At 36.4% G+C, this 22,456-nt stretch overlaps 1 protein-coding gene across 2 annotated transcripts in view; it reads left to right on the forward strand.

The window, feature by feature from the left end:
• Positions 1-22,253, forward strand: part of IFT57 (intraflagellar transport 57) — a 57,036-nt gene extending 34,783 nt beyond the window's left edge. The window contains exons 7-12 of one of the 2 annotated variants that reach the window (XR_007188655.2): positions 13,911-13,982; positions 15,487-15,618; positions 16,985-17,047; positions 18,879-18,945; positions 19,956-20,919; positions 21,475-22,253. Coding sequence is in view for 1 of the 2 variants with exons in the window: in XM_026492814.4 (XP_026348599.1) it covers positions 13,911-13,982; positions 15,487-15,618; positions 16,985-17,047; positions 18,879-18,945; positions 19,956-20,134 (513 nt within the window). In the remaining variant the exon portion in view is untranslated. Of the gene's footprint in view, positions 1-13,910; positions 13,983-15,486; positions 15,619-16,984; positions 17,048-18,878; positions 18,946-19,955 lie in introns of both variants that reach the window. The other variant, XM_026492814.4, reaches the window with a different exon arrangement.
• Positions 22,254-22,456: the final 203 nt, after the last annotated feature.

A 22,456-nucleotide genomic window follows, 5' to 3' on the forward strand; every position in this document is an offset into this window, starting at 1 on the left:
TTTTTTTATTAATTTTGAATCACTAAAGAATGCTGTTTCTTGAAGAAAACTATTCTATTTTTTTTTTTTAGTTTCCTTTTTATTATTACAAAACAAGCCTATATTTGACTTTGTGGAAATAAAGAAGATCACCTAAATGAGAACAAAGAGTATGTATTCAGAGTTCGCCGTAGCAAGGGAGTTCTCCACCATCACCTGCATTTGGCAGAGACTTAAAGGCAGGCAGGAGTATTTAAAAGATTTATAGTGGGAAAAAGGGAGGCCTTCAGCAATGTTCAGCTATGACTGGAGATTTGGAGGCAGGCTAACTAGAAGCAGGGCCTCCCACGTGACTGGTTCAGAGAGGATATGTGGCTTTGTCTGGTTGGTCCTGCACTGGAAGCAGTGGGGTGAGGAGAAAAACTGGGGAAGTCAGCAGTTACTACGTCCTGAACGCTTTTGGCCAATTTCACCCAGACGTTGTAGTTTGACTTCCTGGACTAGTTGTTGCAGATTGTGGGCCAGAATTCCTTTTTTTTTTTTTTTTTTTTTAAGATTTTATTTATTTATTTGTCAGAGAGAGAGAGAGCACACAAGCAGGGGGAGCAGCAGGCAGAGGGAGAAGCAGGCTCCCCGCTGAGCAGGGAGTCTGATGTAGGACTCGATCCCAGGACCCTGGGATCATGACCTGAGCCAAAGGCAGACACTTAACAGATTGAGCCACCCAGGTGTCTCAATAGGTCAGAATTCTATTTTATATAGTGGCCTGGACATTGTCTGTTCTCCATTCGTATATTCAGTCTCTCAGCTTCATCCACTGAACCGAGGGAAAGTGGCTTCTTACAATGATCAGTCTTATCTGCCTTTATCAGGAGAATGACTTTTTTTTCCGTAATAGAAACCAAGTAAACATTAATATTTATTCCTGTTTCCTAGAAATAAGGAAGAGCAGAAAGTGTGAAATCAGTTTTTAACTAAACCTTACATAGACCCTTTTCTTCAATTATACAGTATTTATTCCTAAACAATTGTATATTATAATGATTTAATATGAGGTGTTTAATGCAATGAACAAATGTTCTATCATGCTTTAATGCCCTGTGGATATTGTAATTAAAATTTTGATTAATGACTAAAATTGATTTTTTTCTAAATTATAATTAAATGTTTCCTGCTTTGTTGTTTTAAAAGATAGTTGGCTAAGTACCCCCTTCATTTCTCTAAAATGTCTCCTACTCATTATGTAAATCTTCAGGTTCATTACAGGAATTTAGATAAAGAGATTATATATTTTTTAAAGGCTTTGGAAGTGCTACAGCATGTGTTTCTAATTATTTCAAGCCTTTGATTCACTGAACTGCTTTTTTACATCCTTACCAATTTTTCAGTGTCTGACTTTCTCAGGATGCAGTTGTAAAAAGAACCTTAAACTTTAAATTTCAACTCCAAACAACTGGATTTTGTTTTAATGTAAATAAACCATATACAGGTGTTGCCTTGGGTTAATTCACAGCAAGAAACCTTTCTGGAAGAGTCATTGTGCTAAGGATGGAATCATTGCAATAGTCTTGAGCCCTTGGGCTCTCTAGTCACTGTGAGAGCTAAAACCTAAGAGGGAGGAGAGAGGCCTTTATTAATCAGCAGGTGGGATTCCATTTAAATGAACCTGGAGGGACCACAGAATTACTATATTAGATTTAAGTCTCTTCAAATTGGAAGCCAAATCCTGCAGAAAATGTACAACAGTAGGCTTTCTCTTTTTACTGTTATAGACAAATCTGTATCTGGAAGCAAGAGAAGGAGGGCATTTTTCTCATTCCAAAGCAGTGCAGAGAGTAACTTCCTTGACCTTCTGCCATCGCTGTGTTTGGATGCGGTGTAAGAAGAATGTTAATAAAATTTAGCTTTCTAAATATTTCTGACCTGCAAGGATTTATGAATTATTATACTTTGGAAATAAAGAGCATTTCTTAAGACTCGTACTCTGGTTGTTGGATAGGCTATATTGATAGGATTCTTGCATCCATGAGCAAAAAGGTATAATATATTCTGTGGGTTAGGATACAAGAATACAGTTTATGTATATGTTAGTCATTAAAATGTGATTCTGCCTGTTATTTGAATAATGGAGAAACCATATTTATAATTTTTAAAGATTTTCTGGTAGACCTTTTGTTGAGAAATATTCACATAAATAAAAAAAAAAATAAGGCACCAAATAAAAAAAAATCAGCTTTTACAATTACCAGTAACAAATGTAAATACAGGTGGCAATAAGTTGGTCTCCATGAGGCTCCGTGCAGGAGTAATAGCTCCAATTACTGTCACAAATGTTTGTAATTGTATCTATTGCTGCCAGACAATAAATGCTTTTTAATATAGTAAGGCCATAAATGTACATGCTGCTGTTGTTTAAACAAAATACAAATTTCAGCAAATTTATCCTTGAAACACCTGCTATAATCAAAAAGAGGTGAATGCTATCAAAATAAACTGCCTAAATTAACTAGACACACATACATTTTTAGAGCAGCCTGCATGATTACTCAACTGCCACGTTGTCTCAAAGAATGAGGGGAAATATTCACTGATGGACGTTCACAGGCAAGCTTTCTTTAAAGGAGACTACAAAAAACTGAGTATTGCTTTGGATTTTTGTGTTATTTTAAAAACATGGTGTTATTTTGTGGACCTAAAATTTTATTCGCTGTTTCTTTTATTTTTTTTTTTCTTAAGCTGGTCAACAATTTTTTTTGTTTGTTTTTCTTTTTAGCATATGGGTCATGGACAGATATCAGGATTGTGGAAAAGAGTACTGTGCTTAAAATTATATATGTAAAACTACTGCAGAGGGGTGGAGAAAAACCCAGCCATCCTTAGGCAACTGAAAACGATTTTTAGCTGCTTCTGTCACAGTCTTGTTGAACATTCAGGATATTCTGTTTAAAGATAGTTGATGATGCCTTCCTCCCTATTTACCCTGAGTGTGATAAATGTTTCAACGGGATCGGGGAAAGGTTTCATTTATTACAAGTCGAAATAGGAGAACAAGTGTTTTTGCTTTAGAGATTACCATCAGCTCTAACTAAAGAGAATCAACAGTGGTAGCAGATTTTAAGGAAATAGCCAATAAAGACTGCGTGTTATATAAACACTGAGGGGAAGTTACTAATGCCTCACAGCAGATATACTTCAAATAGACATTTGTGATTGAGAGCAGTGAATTAATATATATTGATTATAATTAAAATTTCTAGACTGTGTAAATATTTCATTATTGCAAAGTATGATTTAATGTTTCCTTTAAATTACTTAATGTAAAAATATGAATTGAAACAGAAACCATTTGTCATATGGACCTCCCTATGAAATGTACTTTTTAATTGGTTTGATTCATTTTTCCAATCAATGATATTAGAGTTCTCACTATCACTGTGTTTTATTATTAAATTTCTTCATATGGACAGATTTTACTCCCATAGCCTTTATCCCATTGTATTTGATTCTGTTTCCTTATGCCAAGTTAATGACTTATGTTTCTTGGTTCTTCAAATATGCAGATGGCTCTATTTATTTTTTCAGTTTTTTATTTTTTGAGTGTTGTATGAGATCAAGGTTTTGATTAGTAGGTTCTTGAAGTTGAGAGGAACCTACTAAAGGTTATCTCTTCCAGCTCTGCATTATGGTTATGCAGCAACCTGTGAAATAATTACGTTCTCATTTGGCCTGAGAGTGCCCCTGCATGCACAGAAGGGTGCCCCCCCACTTGCCGTCTGCCTTGCCAGATCTCTTCTCTGGGCTTGTACCACCTTCTAAAGTTTAGAAACCGTCACTCAGGAGATTTTTGTGGCCGTAGAAAAGGGGTGTGGATGGAGTAAGCATGAATAATAAGTCAGAGTCAACATATGAAAACACTCTAGGGGGCGCCTGGGTGGCACAGCGGTTAAGCGTCTGCCTTTGGCTCAGGGCGTGATCCCGGCGATGGGGGATCGAGCCCCACATCAGGCTCCTCTGCTGTGAGCCTGCTTCTTCCTCTCCCACTCCCCCTGCTTGTGTTCCCTCTCTCGCTGGCTGTCTCTCTGTCGAATAAATAAATAAAATCTTAAAAAAAAAAAAAGAAAACACTTTAGTAACAGATGGTAGTCAGTAAAGATCATCTCTGAGCACACATTAGAAATGTAATTGTTTAACTAACAAGGTATTTTATTTAGAGATTATGGATCTCCAGTTTCAGTTCAACTACAGGCAGGTGAGAGAATACTAGTGATTGTTAGGATAGCCTTGGCTTACCCTCTGTGCGCACTGTCTTCTTCTTCGCATTTCCAGCAGTAGTGGATTCCCGTTCTCCCTTCCACAAATATACACATACAACATATACCACACATGCATACTCAACTCTTCTTAAGTTGTATGCTTAGATCTTTGAACACTTACAAAGAAAAATCAAGTTTTTACACCACAAGTGTGTACCACAGAAGACTTTAAGCTGCTAGCAATAAAAGAAAAATGTCATATTAAAACATTCAGAAAGCCACATTCTGTAATTACCTCACAACCTGATGGGCATTTTTCATTAAGAACATAATTCAATCTCATGAAAAAAATATTTGATGGACAATCTCCCTCACTCTTCTCTTTCTCTCACACACACATACCCAAATACGTGCACAAATGTGAGCCATGGTGAAGCTGCAAATTAACAATTAGAACAAGAAGAAGAGATTGCAAAACCACTTGTGCGAAGTGGCAAAAAGAGAATATAGATAATGTTCTCTTATTGGGGAAAGGAGGGTTGTTGGTGGAGGAGGGAAAGCCGCTGCTCTTTTCCTTGCATTGAAAGCATGATGAATTATCGACCTGTCCCAGGAACATTTGCTGCAGTGAACTTAGACCTCTGCAGCCACTTCTATCAAGCTGTCTTCTCTGCTTTTTTCACTTAACCTGATTCCCTGCCATCAGATTTCCAAAGAATTTCATCATTGACCACGGATGGGGTATTAAACATGTCACAGGAACATCAGTATTCCACACTGAAATCTTGAGACTGATCACTTTTGGACTGCCACTCACACTTGGTCCTACCTCTCTACCACTGCAGCTACAGTTATAATTTTAATAACTAAGTCTCTCTCCCTGTGGCTGAAACAGAGATGAAATGCCCAGATCCCCTTACAAGCAAGGACATGCTGCCCAGCCACAGAGTGTGGTCAACAGACAGCCTCTAGCTGTCTGCTCCTTTGATGGCAGAGAGCTTCCCAGCCCAGATCTTGCCCTTCCAGAGTAGCCCACATCTGGGCTTATGTAAATTGTTTAAAGTATTGTAAATAATACTGCTCTGAAAATTCTTGTACATGCCTTTTGGTAAACATCTGAACACATTTCTACTGGAATTTCTACCAGGTGTGGAATTGCTAGGTCCTAGGCTATGTGTATGTTCAGCTTTAGCAGACCCTGCCAAATCGTGTTTGAAGGTGGTTATACAAATTTATACTCCTCCCAGCAGGGTATGAGAGTTCCAGTTGCTCCGCACCTTTATCAACATTAAGTATTGAGTCTTTTTAATTTTTGTCTTCATAATAGATATGCTATGGTCTCATTGCCATTTTAATTTGCATCTCCCTGATGACTGCTGAAGTTGAACCCCTTTCCATATGTTTATTTGACATTTGGATATCCTCTTGTCTTTTGCTATCAGGTTATTTGCTTTGTCTTTTGATTTATAGAAATTATTTTTATACTCTGAATGTGAGTCCTTTGTCAGATATAGGTATTGCAAATATGTACTCTTTACCTTTTCTTTTCACTCTTATTGGTATGATAAACAGTGGCCTAATTCTAATATATTCAAAATGATCTTTTTGGGGAGAAGGGAATATGGCTAATGTTTATGTTTTATTTAAGAAACTTTGCTTACCCTAATGCTATGAAGTTATTCTCCTATGTTTTCTTTTTGAAGCTTTATTGCTTTACTTTTTGCATTGAGTTCTGTGATTCATCTAGTATTGATTGTTATGTATGGTGTGAGGTAGAACTCAAGATTTATTTGATATATATATATATACCAAATATATATATGTATATATATCATATATATGTATATGGTATATATATATATACACATATATATGGTATATATATATGTGTATATATATATATATATATATATGCAGCTGACCCAGTTTATTGAAAAGGCTATCTTTTCACCAGTTCACTGCTTTGTCATAATACGTAAGCATGTATGTGTGGGTCTGTATTTGGGCACTCTGTTTTATTGCACTAGTCTATTTGTTGTTCTTTCATACTACTGAAAATGGTATCTTTTTAGATTTTCTTTTCTGTTTATTGACGGTATATAAAAATAATTATGGGGGCACCTGGGTGGCTTAGTCGGTTGAGCGTCCTACTCAGTTTCAGCTCAGGTCATGACCTCAGGGTCATAGGATTGAACCCCGCATTGGGTTCTGTGCTCAGTGTGGAGTCTGCAGGAGATTCTCTCTCTCTCTCTCTCTCTCCTGCTCCCCCTGCTTTCTCTCTCAAATAAATAAATAAATAAAATCTTAAAAAATATACATTTCTGTGTATATGCAAGCACACATCTCCAGCAAACGTGCTAAATTCACTTACTCATTCTAACAATAGGCTTATAGTTTGTTTTGCATTCTTGGTGTATATAGTTACATCATCTGCAAATAGCATCAATCTTATTTCTTTCTTTATAAGCCTTATCCCTTTTATTTCTTTTATGTTGCCTTATATAGTGGTTAAGAACTCTAATCTATGTTGGATATAAGTGATATTAGCAGGGAGAAAGCTTTCAGTATTTCAGTTTTACCATTAAGTATGATGTTAACTTTACGACTTATAAATAATCTTTACTAGGTTAAGGAGTTTCCCTTTTGTTCCTATTTTGCTAAGAGTTATTATGAATGGATGTTACATTTTTTCAAATGATATTTTTCTTCATCTGTTGAGAAGATCATATGATTTATTTCCTCTTTTTTCCCTCTCTTGCTATGGTAGATTGTATTGATTGATTTTTGAGTATTAAACTAACCTTGCATTTTAGAATAAATGCAACTTAATCGTGATATATTATCCTTTTTATATATTACTGGATTCGATTGGCTGGTATTTTGTTGAGAATTTTTGTATCTATGCTTACAAAAGATACTGATTTGTAATTTTTCTTGTTTTTTAGGTGTCTTTGTCAGGTTTTAGTGTAATGCTGTGTAGGCCTCATGAAACAAGTTGACAATTGCTCTCCTTTTTTTTTTTTTTTCTGTTCTCTGGTATTTATATAAAGTTGTTATTCCTTAAATATTTGAGAAAATTCACCGATGAAGCCATCTGCGTCTGGATATTTCTTTGTGAGAAAGTTTTTAATTGCATGTGTTTATCCTAAAACTGTTTTAAATTCATTGTTTTATTATACGATTGATATATAAATACATTCTTGGAAATATTCAAGTATTACAGATGAAACTAAAGTCTCCTTTAACCATTACCCCCTTAAATTTTTTAGTTATACCTCACTACATTTCATCAGGGAAATGATAAGTAATGATATCGTGGTCTCTGCAGGTTTGCGCTCTACTGCTGACTTGCCTGTAAGATTGGGCAGTCTACTTTAAAGTAGCTACTCCTCAATTTCCTCGTCTTAGATAGTTTTTAAAATAATTGTATGTGATGATGTATGGATAGTGCTTAACATAGTGCCTGACACATACTAGACATTCCTTGAATGTTAACATTGAAGCTCTCATTAGATGTAAAACGATCTCGGAATGGATGTGACTATTGGGGAACTACTCTATACCAAGGAAGGAAATAGAAAAGGTTTCTAAGTTGCCAAAATAGAAATCACAAAAAACTACGTACACTAAAGCCCATGCATTTTATTTATAGGCGAGTCTGATAAATCCTTCTTTGGAACTTACATATAGTTGTTTCAGAGATTATTCTAACAAGGTTGGTTAAACAGACTGCTCATCCACAGCAGATTAGAAGCAGCAAACCTTCTGTAGCATCTAAGCTTTAGCAAAACAACCAAGCTAAGAAACATTTATTGAATGTGCAAACTTGAATGGGAAGTTGTCAGTTTCTTGTGCTCCTTATTGAAATTGGGTGACAAAGCAAGGAAATGAAAGAAGCAGGTCAGTGTAATGGAAAATCTGTAAGTGAGAGAAAGGACATTTGGCTTCCTATTCATTTTGTAATTGACATGGTAAAAATCATACCACCTCAATTTGTTACCCAGTCGGTGAAACGGAGGTACAAGATTTCCTCCCCAGAGTGATCTTGAAAATCCACGGAGAAAGTAAATTCAGGGGTGAAACAGGCCTGATGAGAGAAATGCAGTGAGGCCTCTTAAATGCAGGGAGCCCATAAAAACCCTCGTAAATACTGTCATATTCACTAAAACACAACTGCAAAAACAGAACATTAAATTAAGATTCCATTAGTAAGTATTTATAACACAGTTGGGGGAGAACCAGTAAGAATAGAGGGAAAAGGGAGGGTAGATGGCAGGAGTAACATGTTTGTGGTGGAGAGCAATTCAAAATACATCCGAGCCTTGGGGCCCTGCTCCCGCCCTTGTGGGCTAGAGCGAAGGTGCCACGAGATCCATGGACTGTGAGACTCAGCTGTGCTCTGGCCTGGACTCTTCCTGAGCCCAGAGCAAACATCCCAGTATACACCAAGGTGCCTTCCTCGGCTTTGCTCTGCCAAGAGTCCTTTGGCTCTCCGCCTCTCCACACATAAGGAAGCTCAAACTTGGGGAAAAATCTGAGTTCGACATTTTACAAGCAGTAAATTAGTGAAACGTATACACAGATAAAAGTTCTAACTGCCCTCCCTAGCTCGTGTTTCGGTCTCTCTCCGAAGCAGTTTCAGAGAGGAGCTGAAGCACTGAGTTGGAGATCCAGACAAAGAAACCAGGTGTCTGTGCGTCATATGTAAAGTTAATCACTCAGGGGTTGTGCCGTTGAAGTAAAACCCAGAGATCCATGTAGTCTTGCTGGTCACCTTAATGGCTGCAGCTAGATCTCCTGCATTTCGATTTTATGGTATGCTGTGACTCACCATCTGCAGACATGGCCTCCGAATTCTCTGGTTTTTGAAAAAGGGAGAGAGATCATTTGGCACTAAAGAGTTTGGAGTGGGGAGTGGGTACTGGTTACAACGATACCTTTGCTGTCTACTTCAGAAGTGACAGAATTATACGAGATTTTGTATGAAAGGATTTTTAAAAATAGAAAGTCTAAAGAAATGGTATACTGCATCATTATTAGTCTTCTCGTTTCCTCGGAGAGAGGAAATGTGCTGGATTAGTGGAAAACTCAACTTCAATAGAGAGGAGAAATGAGCTTAATGAACACACTTAGAGCACTTTGGAACAGGTGACAAGTAAACTCCAGAGGCCCATGTGGTCTCACTTGCTATGTAACAAACAAATTATTGGTTTACCTTAAATACTCTGCGGTAGTTCATTTTATCATAAAGAAAAGCAGTCTCTGGTATGTGGAAAATGCACTGGTTTGGGAGTGCTTTCCATTTTCCAGATGTGAAACTTCAGAAAGGTCATTTAACGTACCTGATTCTTGGTTTTCCTCCTTTACAATATATATATATATATATATATGCCTAGTCAGTTTTTCTGTACTGAAAACAAGCCCAAATCACAGTGGTTTATAATCATAATAACAACACATTTACTCTCACTCAAGATACATGTCTGCTGATGTGTGACTCAGCTGCAGCCCTACTCTTGCTGTGTTCCGTGTTCCTTATTCCCAGACCTAGGCTGAAAGTGTAACCCCAGTGTGGGGCATGCCTATTATCATGGCTGAAAGAAAGGGAAAGAGGGCTGATGGATGCCTCTTACAGCGTCTGCACAGTCCTGGCATAGGCCGTAGCCACCACTATTCCACTGGCCAAAGAGAATAATCACATGGCCAGGGCGGCATCAATGGAGCAGGGAAGTATACTCCTCCCACAAACTGGCCTGCAAATCACATAACCCTCTACAGGGGAGGGTAGAAGTGAAAAAGAAGGGATGAGAAATCGACTCAGTGCTCCAAACCTTTGTGAGTCTCAAATAAGCAAAGGTATATAGAAGTGCACTGTAACCTAGTGGATTCTCTACCAGTATAAGGATTGCTAGCATTGTTGGATAGTTTCTTTTACTGTTTTATTTTGGGGATCAAGTCCTTACATACCATTAAAACCCATTACTTCTTCATTCTTACCACAAACCTTTGTAAACTTTTTAACCATCTCAGTTGTAGTTCTTTTAAAGCTATGTATTTTGCCTTTTTATATTCGTATTTTTTAAATGTTACAAGTATAATCACTTATATTTTCTGCTGTAACTGTATTAAACCCCTTTCAAGAAATACTTGGGTGTATGGTGACTAACATAATAAAAAATTATTATTAAAAAAAAAAAAAGAACTACTTGGGCATCCAGAAAGTTTTTGACTTTTTTTTCCCTGATGATAAAAATGATGATTAAAAATTCTCTTTAAGGAAATTTAGAAAATTTTGGAAGGATAAAGAAGAAATTTTAAACATCGGTATTCAAATTCCTGGCTTAATATAGACATAGACATACAAATACACACAAATATTAATTTTTACTAAATTGGACACCTAATAGTATATTCTTTGGGGAATGTTTTTCTACTTTACTATATGTTGTTTGCATGCATTTTTGCTGAGTAAATTTTTTTTGAAAACATGAATTTAACATTCCTATATGTAATACATATATATTTATGTAACCAATAATAAGACAAACACTCGTGGACACACTACTCAACTTGAGAACTAGATTGTCACATGCCCTTGAAATTATCCGTGTGCTCCTGTGCTGCTGCCCTTTGCCTCCCGTGGGGAACCACTGCCCTCAAGTTTGTTTATTATGTATTGTCATTAGCTGCTGCTGCTTCCTCTGCCTCCTCCTCTTCCTCCTCTTCCTCTTCCTCTTCCTCTTCTTCCTCTTCCTTTTTTTTAGTGTTTTCACATGTGTGTATATCTCCAAGCAATGTATCATTGAGCTTTGGTATAATTTATGCCAATTATAAAAATGGTATCATACGCATTATTTTTAGTGGTGAAATAGATATTACAAAATTAGTTTAGAGAGTTAAATATTTAGAGAGATGTTTTACAAAGAACTTGTACATTCATCTTTGTGTGTATCCCCAAATATTTCCTTGGGAATAATTTCCAGAGGTGAAATTCCTGGGTTAAAAGGTTAGAACGTTTTTAAGGCCTTTTTTTTTTTTTTAAATAGATAACTGTACATCAGAAATGTGTCTATCTAGATTTTAGTAAAACATTCGGATTTATGTGGCAGATAATTATATATCATTATTAGCTTTCCACTTTAAAAGGCAATAAGAACACATAAATATGTCCCAGCGGGTTATCACATTAAAAAGTCCCAAATAAATTCCTCAGTATTTCTGGCTCCCTGAAATCTATTCTGTTCTTCTCACAGTGTGATATTACTAATATCTTAGTTCCTAAGGTTAGAAACCTTACAGACACCTTCTCTCTACTACCCCACTTCCACTTCAGCCACCCCACACTTGCCCTTAGCCCTCAAGTCCTGCTAGTTCTGTTTCTCTACGATGTCCCATGAATCCATGCCTTCCCTTTCATTCCCACAGGCACTGCTCTACCCCAGGCCCTGCTAACGAATCATGTGGTTGCCTACCTGCCTTCAGTCTCTTGCCTTTCTAATTCTTCCTTACTTTCTAGTCCTTCCCTCTGTTACTTTCTCAAAACACAAACTTGTCCTAAACTGAAACCAAAAATCTTTACTGGCTTTCCATTGTCCACATGAGAAAATCCACATTCCTCAGTTCCAGCCCTCAGTCTAACTTAACCTACCTCTCCAGCTTTGCTTCTTCATGATTCATCCTCTCCACCCCACCCCCACCCCAAGACCTTTGTGTTTTATATTCTAGCCAGCCAGGGCTCTTGTTCCCTATATATTTTCCTGTTTTTTTCTTGTTCTTGTTACTCCCTCAGCCTAAAATACCCTTCCTCTCCCACTCCTTTCCAGCCTGTTGAAATGCTACTCATGCTTCAAGCTCGCACTGAAATGCCAGCTCCTCCATGGAGTTTAACATCAATGTAAGTTATCATAGTTACACACAGATGAGTCAGGCATGTTTAATTCTCTTGAAATACTTTATCAGAATGTGAAAAAAATACAGTCTTTATATTTGCTGGGTAAAAAATAATGCTGAGTAGAAAAGCAGAACACATCGATTACTATAAATAAAATGATATATACAAAGTATATGTATGTATATATGTATGTGCTTATACCTGTGTATATCTGCAGACACAGAGATTGTAAAAATACTTAACACTCTGTGTTTATTAAGCTTATGAATTTTTTTTTTTTGAAATCAGGCCGGATGAGTACTGTTTTAGAAAAATTACTGATAAAATGATACTTACTAGGTTCATTTTCTTTCATAAGCATGCTTGCTTGGGCTTAAACCGGTTTCCATTTTGAGGCTTCACCATATCTGGTCTGGTTGCAGCAGGCCAGCCAGTCACCTCTCCTCCCCACCCCAGTGCTGCCTGGCTGACTTGGAGAGGCCTCTTTCCTTGCCAAATCTGTCTAGTCATAGTCACGGGTGATGAACGGTCCCCTCAGCTGTAAAATGAAAACGTTGCGCCAGACGACTGTTAAATGGATGAGTAGAGGATCTTTAATTTAAGGTCCTTCCCAGCTCTCATATTCTGGATATTTTTTGCTCATGAGACAGAAAAATGCTTAAGGACAAAGGAAAGTGCTGATTTTCTGCTCCAGCACCTTCACTGGTGTCAAGTAGCCAACTGCTCCTTTTATTAACTCAGACCTGCCAAAATATATTCTGTGGCAGTTAATACATTGGGCTTCTGATCCAGGTGCGCCACTACCCGTGTGGCTCTGGGTGTGCCCCTTTCTGTCACTGGGCCTCTCTTTGCCTATCTGTGAAATGATAAAGGTGAGACTAGATGCTCTTTGAGGTTCTTTAATATATTGTCATTTTATCATTGGTATGTGTGAAGTACCCCAGGATTGTTTTTTCCCCTATAGTCACTAGCCCATGTTTCAAAGTTAAGAAATCGGTAGACTAGGACAATTCACAGTATATTTTTGTCTTCACAGAATAGTGTAGATAGCAAAGTGGAGCATCAGGGTGTTCGAACAGACATGTATAATCGAGGAATATCCTGGTTCCATTACTTCAACTTAACCATATTTTTTCTCATCATGGGTATTTCTCCCGTCTTAAAATTGTTTAAGATATATAATTTAGTAATGTAAACCAAAAGATTTCGAAGATACCTTGTAAGAAATTAAAATGTTGGCATGGATTTCAAATATGCACACTGATATGGATCAGCCTAGTAGTAACACGATGTATCTAAAATATATGAACTCTAATAATCATTATAGATTCCCTTTTTTAAGAAAGAGAAGTCTCCCTGAAGAAGAGGGCCCCATCTTAGTTTTCAGAGGACAAACCAATACTTGATACATGATACCTGATTCCAGATGTGCTTCTGGCAGTTGTTACCATTTAAACAAGTATTTCTTTTCTAGTAATTAGATTTTTTTTTCATTTCGATGGGTAGTCATAAATATTAGCCACCAGCAGTGCAGGAATAATTTATATTCAAATTGTCAGACATCACTCTGTGAACACATAAAATAATTCACATTTGTTTAGAACCTTTAATCCTAAAGTGCTCTACACATATTTCTTTATAATCTGATTGCAAGCTATATATAGGACTTCCCTACCTGAAATAGGGCAGCAACCAAAGTAATTAAAATAAAGGATACAACTTCAAAAAAGTAGAGGAAAGAAGGAAATATATATTTTACTTGTTCCTATATGCTTTTATGCCTATAGGATTGGAGAATCCATGTTGACCAAATGCATCAACACAAAAGTGGAATAGAATCTGCTCTAAAGGAGACCAAGGTATGTGAATTACTTCAGGTGAATCAATGTATATTTACCCATCTGTTGAACACCTGTTAAAGGAGAACATGAAAAGAAGAAGAAAAAAAGACACAATCCTTGCCTTTGATGAGCTTACAGATTGAATGTTCATGTATTTCAACAGCCCTAACACTTAAACTAACTAAAGAAAGGTAACTTTATATCAAAGCAGTATAATATATACCTAATATATAGATATGTATCTCTAATATATATACTGTACAACTATACAATATATATATACAAACAATACAATATACATAATGTATATACTTTGTATATCGTGTAATTTATATACAATTGTATATATTTTGTATATATATACAATTGTATATATATAAATTGTATACAATTTATATACAGTTGTATATATACAATATGTATATAATATACATTATGTATATAATGTATATATATAATGTATATAATATACATTATATATATAATATATATATACATTACATATACATTACATATATAATATACATTACATATATAATATACATTATATTCATGTATATAAAAATATTCATGTATATATATTTTATATATATTTATATATATATTTTATATATATATAAAAATATTCATGTATATATATTCATGTATATAAAAATAAATATATAATGTATATATATAATAATATATACATTACATATATAATATACATTATATACATGTATATAATATACATTATGTATATACAATATGTATATACAATATATAATATTGTATAATATATATACAACATATATATACAATTATACAATATATTTGGAAAGGAATGATGAAATGTTTCTCTAATATATATATAATCTATATATATATAGAGAGAGAATCTAATATGTATCTCTGTGTATGTTTCTCTAATATATAATATATATATGAAATTAGAGAATATATTATATATATATATATGTATGAAACATTTCATCATTCTTTCCTTTCTGAATCCCAAGGGATAACAGAGCACCTGGCCAGCAATGCTTAGAACCTACAGCTTCCCCAGGCGTGCTGCTCTGACAGAAATAAGGACTTTTTGGAGGATGCCACAAGGAAGCAAAGTTGAAATGAGAAGTAATGGGTCCCAGGCTAGAGTTATAAATTTAATGACTTACCTCCAACGGGAACATTCTAGTCATTTTTGAACTGTGCTGCAAGAAAGTCACGTTATTCCGTTACCTACTTTGATTGCGAACTTCATATAAAGCAAATTCTACTCACGTACAATTTAGAAATGCATAAGGGCTAATGAGTTGACTAACACTACCAGGTGCTTTTTTATTTTAACATTCTGCTAAGTGTGACTAAAATGTTTCTCATTACAGACTTCTTTTGCTATTGAAAATTTCAAGCTATCTTCTTTTTCACAAGTGGTTGAGAATTTGTGGGATGAATTGAAGGAGATTTAGCCTGTTTTTACTATTTTTGAAAAATATATTTGTGCATTCTTTTATCTACTAAAGTCCTATGGAATTTCTAGGGATTTTTGGATAAACTTCATAATGAAATTAGTAGGACTCTGGAAAAGATCGGCAGCCGAGAAAAGTACATCAACAATCAGCTTGAGCACTTGGTTCAAGAATATCGTGCAGCTCAAGCCCAACTGAGTGAGGTAACCTAGGGATGATAAATAAATAAATAAATCCAGGGATTTATTTCAGTTAATGACCCTAATTCCCGAACGTGCCATAGCACTTTGCATTTGGGAATCATGAAATGCTTTTCAGAACAGCAACACGTGGATTCTCTGCCCACTTTAGGAAGCCATGTGAGGCGGTAGAACTTGCCATCTCCATGTTACATGTAATAGAAATTATCTCCTAGAAGTCTTTAAATGCATTTCTTCTTTTGATTTAAATAAATGAAGGCATGTATTGTTGGGGAACATTGCTTAGAACAGGAACAGAGTGTCAGGACACCTGGTTTTGTTTCTAAGTCTGCTGTTAATTTACCCTATGAGTAGGAGGAAAAAGAATAGTATGCATTTACATGTGTCAGAGGGAAAAGACATCATTGCCTTAATGGCTTACAGCCACATAATAAAGAATATGAAAGCAAGACACGTTCAAAGACAAGCAGTTTAATTAATTTAATGAGCAAATTTTTTAATCCTTTCAAGGTTTTAGAATTTCAACCAAAAAAATAAAACCTTCAGCCTTTGAAAGCAGCAGTTCTTTGTACCCCAGTAGGGATCTAAAGGCTGTCCTTGGGAGTTATGCCCCCTCTTTCCTGATGCTGAGGAAGACTAGTAAGAACACTTGCAAATTTCAGTTAAAGCCTTTTTTTTCTTTTAGCAAAGAGGTTGGAAGAACGGAAAAAATGGAAATAAACTTGACATACCTCTGTACTTTCAGAGGTTCTCAAAGACCAAATGGAAGAGAACTTTCACTTTTTTATTATGTTATTTGTTTAACAAATTATTCCCTCATATACACATCTACTCATAGATGTTTTTACTTTCAAAATGCTGTAAAGGTCTCTGATTAAAGCCACTGTGTATCTGTCAAACACTGATATTAAATAATTGTTAGATTAGTTCCCAAGAACGTATTCCATACTGTCATACCATTTGTTAATCCTTATTAATTGCTCATCCCGATGCTCTATTATGATTGATTTTTTAGAACTGGTTTTCTCTGCATAGCATGCAAATTAGATCGACCAAGAGCTACTCTCCTGAACTGTGTAGGAATAGCTGAGGACAGTTTTTATTGTGAACCATGCCCGTGTGAGTTACACAGTCAGTATATGAAGGTTAAGGTAGTTTATCATTTTGTAGCGCCTTCGTTTAAATACATGGTGCCTATTAGGGACATAAAACAGCTACAGTTAAATGTCACTTTCACAAATGTATTCACACATGAGGAAGAGGGGTTGTCATAAAATGATACGCAGAAATTGCAAACACAAAGAGGTCACATTTAAGTAATCTGCTTCTGTTTTGAATTTGTCATTAAACAAAATGTTTTCTGCCTTAGGCGAGGGAGCGGTACCAGCAGGGCAGCGGCGGGGTAACGGAAAGGACCAGGCTCCTGTCTGAGGTACACACTGTGCTCCTGCCGTCTTCTCCCCGTGGGCTGAGCCCCGGCCGTGCGGAGCCATCGGCGGTTCAATACGGCTACAGCTGAGCTTGTTTATTTCAGTAACTGCTTCCCGTGGCTTTAAGTCCTTTTCTTAGGAGAAAGTCCCTAGTTTTCTCATCAATGAATCAATTATGTATTTATATACTGTTTGTTTCCATAAAATGCCCGAAGTTGTTTTATTAAATTCAACATAGAACCTGCTGATAATATTAGCACATTTATAACCTTCCTTCATCTTTTTAAAAACCTAATAATTAGGATTAATATAGAGAAGAGTAGGTAAAGCACTGGCTTAACTGTCTTGCACAAATTTGAATGTTGGTCTCTAGGATGTAAGATTTGTTTTTCTTGATCGCTGCTGATATATGTGATCGTGAGTATCTCTCTGTTCACAAACCGGACGTGGCTGGTAACCCTTTCCCTCTGAGAACTTCTGAAATATCTGCATATAGTGTTGCATTGATTGTCATCATGCAAGAGAGTAAGATCTAATATATATTCCAGTTTTTTACTGAGGAGCTGAGAGGAAAACAATCTTACAGCAAGGCCGATAGCCAATGTGCACGATTCGCTTTGGTTACAATCCGGTGTAACTGTCCCAGACTTTTTCTGTATAGTAGAATTAAGCTTCTTTTATAGAGATTATTTGAGACATAGTTACTTTAGAATACTAAAAGTATAACTTCAGAAATATTTAGACTCTAATCCTGTGGTGCTTCTAGGCAAATAGAACGTTACGTAGAAGTAAAGTGCTCACTTACGTTAGGTAAATTAACACTTGAAGGGAGTCCAGGGACCCATTTGGTTCTTTTGGAGGAGGTAGTTATCCCCAGTTGTAACATTGCAAGTGCCTAAAAAAAATTAATTTGCTTTACTTGGATGAGCACTTTATTCCCAAGGAACTTTTTACTCACCAGTATGATAAAAATAAAGCCTACTAAGTTACGATAATTATGGCTTAGTTCTAGGTCATGTAAAATTTTTTTGATTTTTTAAAGATAATATGCTAGGTTGGAATTTTGCTAATAGAGGCTATAGTAGTATAATTTTGAGTATGACGTAGAGTACAGATAGGAGCCAATATGACAGCACAATATGCCTCTTGAGTTCATGGTTTGGATAGAACAGTTGGAATATTTTTATATACAGCCATATGGTATCAACTTTATTTTTAGCGTCCTATAGAGGAAAAGACAGCATCTTCTCTTATAAAACTATAATATTAAGAAAGATACCTAGTAAGCCCTAGAAATCCAAAATCTTCTCAGGATGTGTGTATGGTTTTAATGACTCATTCTTTAAAGACTGGCATTGAGTGTCCTACTCTTGATTTCGGCTCAGGTCACGATCTCAGGATTGTGAAATGGAGCCTCATGTCAGGCGTGGAGTCTACTTAAGATTTTCTCTCCTTCTCCCTCTGCCCGCCCCCCCTCCCCCGCTTGCTGTCTCTCTCTAAAAAAAAAAAAGAAGGATTCGCATGGTAGATGCTAGGAGATAACTGCCAGGTTTGCATGTCTGATGCCGAAAACAACAACTCAGATCATTTTTTTATTGTCATGTGACAACCTGAGAACATCATTTGAAGTTTAATGTTAGGTGCACTCTGAGAAGATAAAAAGCTTTGTGTGTCTGCCTACTTTATCTTATTCAGATTATGTCTAGAACATTCCTAATATTTTTATGTCCCTTTACAGATGTATTATCTCTAAAGTTTCTTAATACATCTTTCAATAATTTTGAAAGTTTATTAAAATCCAGAGCTCATGAAAACTTTTTTTTTCAATTAAAGGTGACAGAAGAACTAGAAAAGGTAAAGCAAGAAATGGAAGAAAAAGGCAGCAGCATGACTGACGGCGGTGAGTACACACTCATCCTATGGGGAAAATGAGCAAGAGGAGAGTATTTCTCAAGAAATCTATTTAACAAAATGCTGTTAATAAATAGGGAGTCTACTTTTTAAAATGAATTTGAGGAGAGGGAGGTACGTGGTGCAAAAATTATGTCTGATAATCCATGTACTGTTTTCCTTGTCAATCAGTTGAGGAGAGTCATACTTTTTTTTACCCTTATTTAGGATTTTTTGATTCAAACTATGTTGATTCAGAGATAGAGTGGGGAATACTTAAATACACACTTTGTTGTTCCAATTTTTAAAAAAATAATATTTTCTGTTTTCATTAAATGAGCTTCATTATTCCATTTTATGTGCAAAAGAGCACTAAGTGTGTGCCCAGATGGCACACAGGCAGCAATGGGATGACCTTTGTTTTTCTTCCTCTCCCCCCTGTGGACCTGACTGGGCAGAGGGGTCAAATAAAGAATTAATAATCCTCTAGTAATCATATTCTGTCGTGAGCTAGTTACTTTGACATGGCCCTGGTTCATTGCCTGAGGCCCTTCTGTGTTCTAGAAAGATTTTCCAGAGTTCTGATTGTATATACTGAGTGATGAGCGTTCAAAAGGGGATGTATAGAGGCTTTGCAGTATGTTTGAATGAGCCCATTATCTGTGACTCTTCAGGTATTTCTTTCTTCCTTTTTTCTCCCATCGTAACCCCTTTCCTTCAAACAAATATTCTAGCCCGTAAAATTTATTGAGAACCTCCTTAAATACGCTTTTAGCGACTCTTCCCCAAGAAAAGGAAGGAAATTCAACCTCAGGACATCGAATGCTGCATCATCTCCCATCCTAAAAATCTCAGGTGTTTAAAATACCACAGTCAAACTGTGTGAATGTCAGTATGTTGTTGGCTGTGTTTTTAACCCTATTTTTGGCTTAAGACAAAGTGAGGAAAATGTCATACAATTCTGTAATACACTGATACTCCAAACGAACATTTTTATTGCATGTTACTTTCATTCTACAGCTCCCTTGGTAAAGATTAAACAGAGCTTAACAAAGCTGAAGCAAGAAACCGTTCAGATGGACATCAGGATCGGTGTTGTGGAACACACATTACTCCAGTCAAAACTGAAAGAGAAGTCCAACATGACTAGGGACATGCATGCAACAATCATTCCAGAATCTGCAATAGGCTCTTATTAAAACATACTGTTTTTCGTGCTTCTGATTAGTTATTTTTTTTTATGTCAGAGTGTATTTCATGTTGCATAGATTTCAAAACACAGTTATACCTCTTAAAGCATGTTCAGTGGGTATTTTTTTACATATATACACATACATATTGTATCATGGTGATTATGGGTGGTTAAAGCCTTTAAACTGAATATAATATTTAATAAAGTAATTAAAAATTCTCACTTTCAAAGAAGATTTCACAAATCATTACAGATGTTAAAACCCCCACCTGGTGGCATATTTTTCTTATTGTTCCTGTGTAAGGCAGTGTGTATGACCCAGGCTTTCTGCAGGGGCTGCTGCTGCTGTCACCACATGGCCTTTGACACACGCCTGGCCCCTTCAGTTGGGTCCACATCTGCAGTGATCACAAGTGCCTCTGCGCCCAGCGCCAGCGAATGAAGGCTGGCGATTCTTTTTAAAAACTCAAACTACCCTTGCCTCAGCTTTATTTGAGACTAGGGAGAAAGTCTTTTTCATTTCCATATTTCTAGCCAAGTAGGTAGCACTCCAAGCATGAGTTTCTAAGAGGATGGGTGGATGACTGGTATCGCGCAGTTCCAGAATGTCTCATAGTTCCTATTGTACAGCATGGCAAATATAATGACTTCAAGTCTAGGAGTTTTGACGAAGTTTCGAGACAGTAATTGTAAATGATGTTTTGGGTTTTTTTCTCCTGTGGTATTGGATTGGAATTGGAAGCGTCAGGATGGACACATGGCTTCTTAATACATACAGTTTAACAGAAATAAGTAAGTATATAGAAGTCCACGTACACCAACATGCATGTATTTACTCTTTCTGTCCTCGAAGCAGGGACAGCGCAGTAACAGTGAGAATGCCTCACATTCAGATCCTGGTTAAATTTTCTACTGAAAACAAAAACAAAAACAGGCTTCTTAGAAGAATGACTGATTCCTGGGCTGGAGCAGGAAAAGCACAATACGAGCGGGAATATCCCGTTCTGCCAGAAAGCAAAGAAGCGCTCAAAGAATGAGGGGAAAATGGCTAAAGGACACAGACTGAGGGGCGTCCCACCAGCCAATCTGGGACAACTGAACATTAAAATAAATAATGATAGTAATGAATTATAATCCACAGAATAAAACAGTGAGTCCATACAGATAGAAACTGAAAATTAATGAAGGAAACCTCATGTAAAATAATGGAGTCCGACAGCCTGAGGGGGAGCGCTGGCGCACAGACCACTTGTTGTGGCCTGCGTAACCAGCAAAGAGAAGGAAGATAAGAATTATCTTGACAAGGAAAGACATTTTCACATAGGAATTTCATTTTCTGCTTTTCAGGAAAAAAAGGAAGATCCCGCCCTGTCACAGCAACAAAGCACTAACCGTTGCTTGCAGCCAATGAAAAACTGCCACAACCTTAAACTCTTGCTCTTCTCCCATGAACTTCTGTTCAAAACAACCCTCCCCAATTTCCTCCTCAAACCTAAGAAGAGCTGACTTTCCCTTTGTCTCTTCAGATTTGCCTAAGGTTCACCATAGCTTGCGTGTCCCATATTGCAATTCCTCTGCTATTTCTGAATAAACTAATTTTGCTAGTAAAATAACTGGGTATTTTATTTTTAATGTTGGCAAAATAAGTGAATCAATGGAAGAAGACAGAGGTCTTCCTTACAAGAGAATGACAGCTAATGTAAAAAGAATATTGCATTTAGAAATTGCCATCTGGCAATTACTTTGGTAGTAATTGTTTCGGGCAAGAATCGTCAAAGGATATGTGAAAGGATTTCAGTCTAAAATGGAACGAGAGGATATGAAATGGGGACTCTCATCCATGAGCCCTCAGAACAGAATTTAAGAACTGAGAGACTGATTTCTCATAAATGCCTGATTTATAGGAGACCCAGATTTATCTCCTGACCAATGAACATAGGTCAAGAATGTCTCCCTATCCTCAGCCAATGAACTTACTGCCTGGACTCAGCTGGTCTTCCTGTCTTTGCACTCCTTGTTCAAAATTACAGCCTGTCCTGAACTCTCAACAGATTCACCTAAAGCTTGCATGTGTTTCCTGAATTGTAGTTCCTCTGCTATTTCTGAATAAACTCAATTTCCAGTAATTCGAGTTTGCCTCAGTTTACTTCTTTATTTAGGTTGACAAATGCTAAAACTACTAGGTGAAAATTTAATGAAAATCTGAATATTTACATAGTCTCAAACTAGGTAAAATATTCCACGAGGAGAAAAAATGGTAACTTTACAGAAGAAAAACCTGGCAGATACCACTTTAAGTTATCTAGAGTTAACATCACTAGTGGTGGGA

This window comes from Ursus arctos, unplaced genomic scaffold (assembly GCF_023065955.2).
Source record: "Ursus arctos isolate Adak ecotype North America unplaced genomic scaffold, UrsArc2.0 scaffold_4, whole genome shotgun sequence".
NCBI classification, from domain to species: domain Eukaryota; kingdom Metazoa; phylum Chordata; class Mammalia; order Carnivora; family Ursidae; genus Ursus; species Ursus arctos.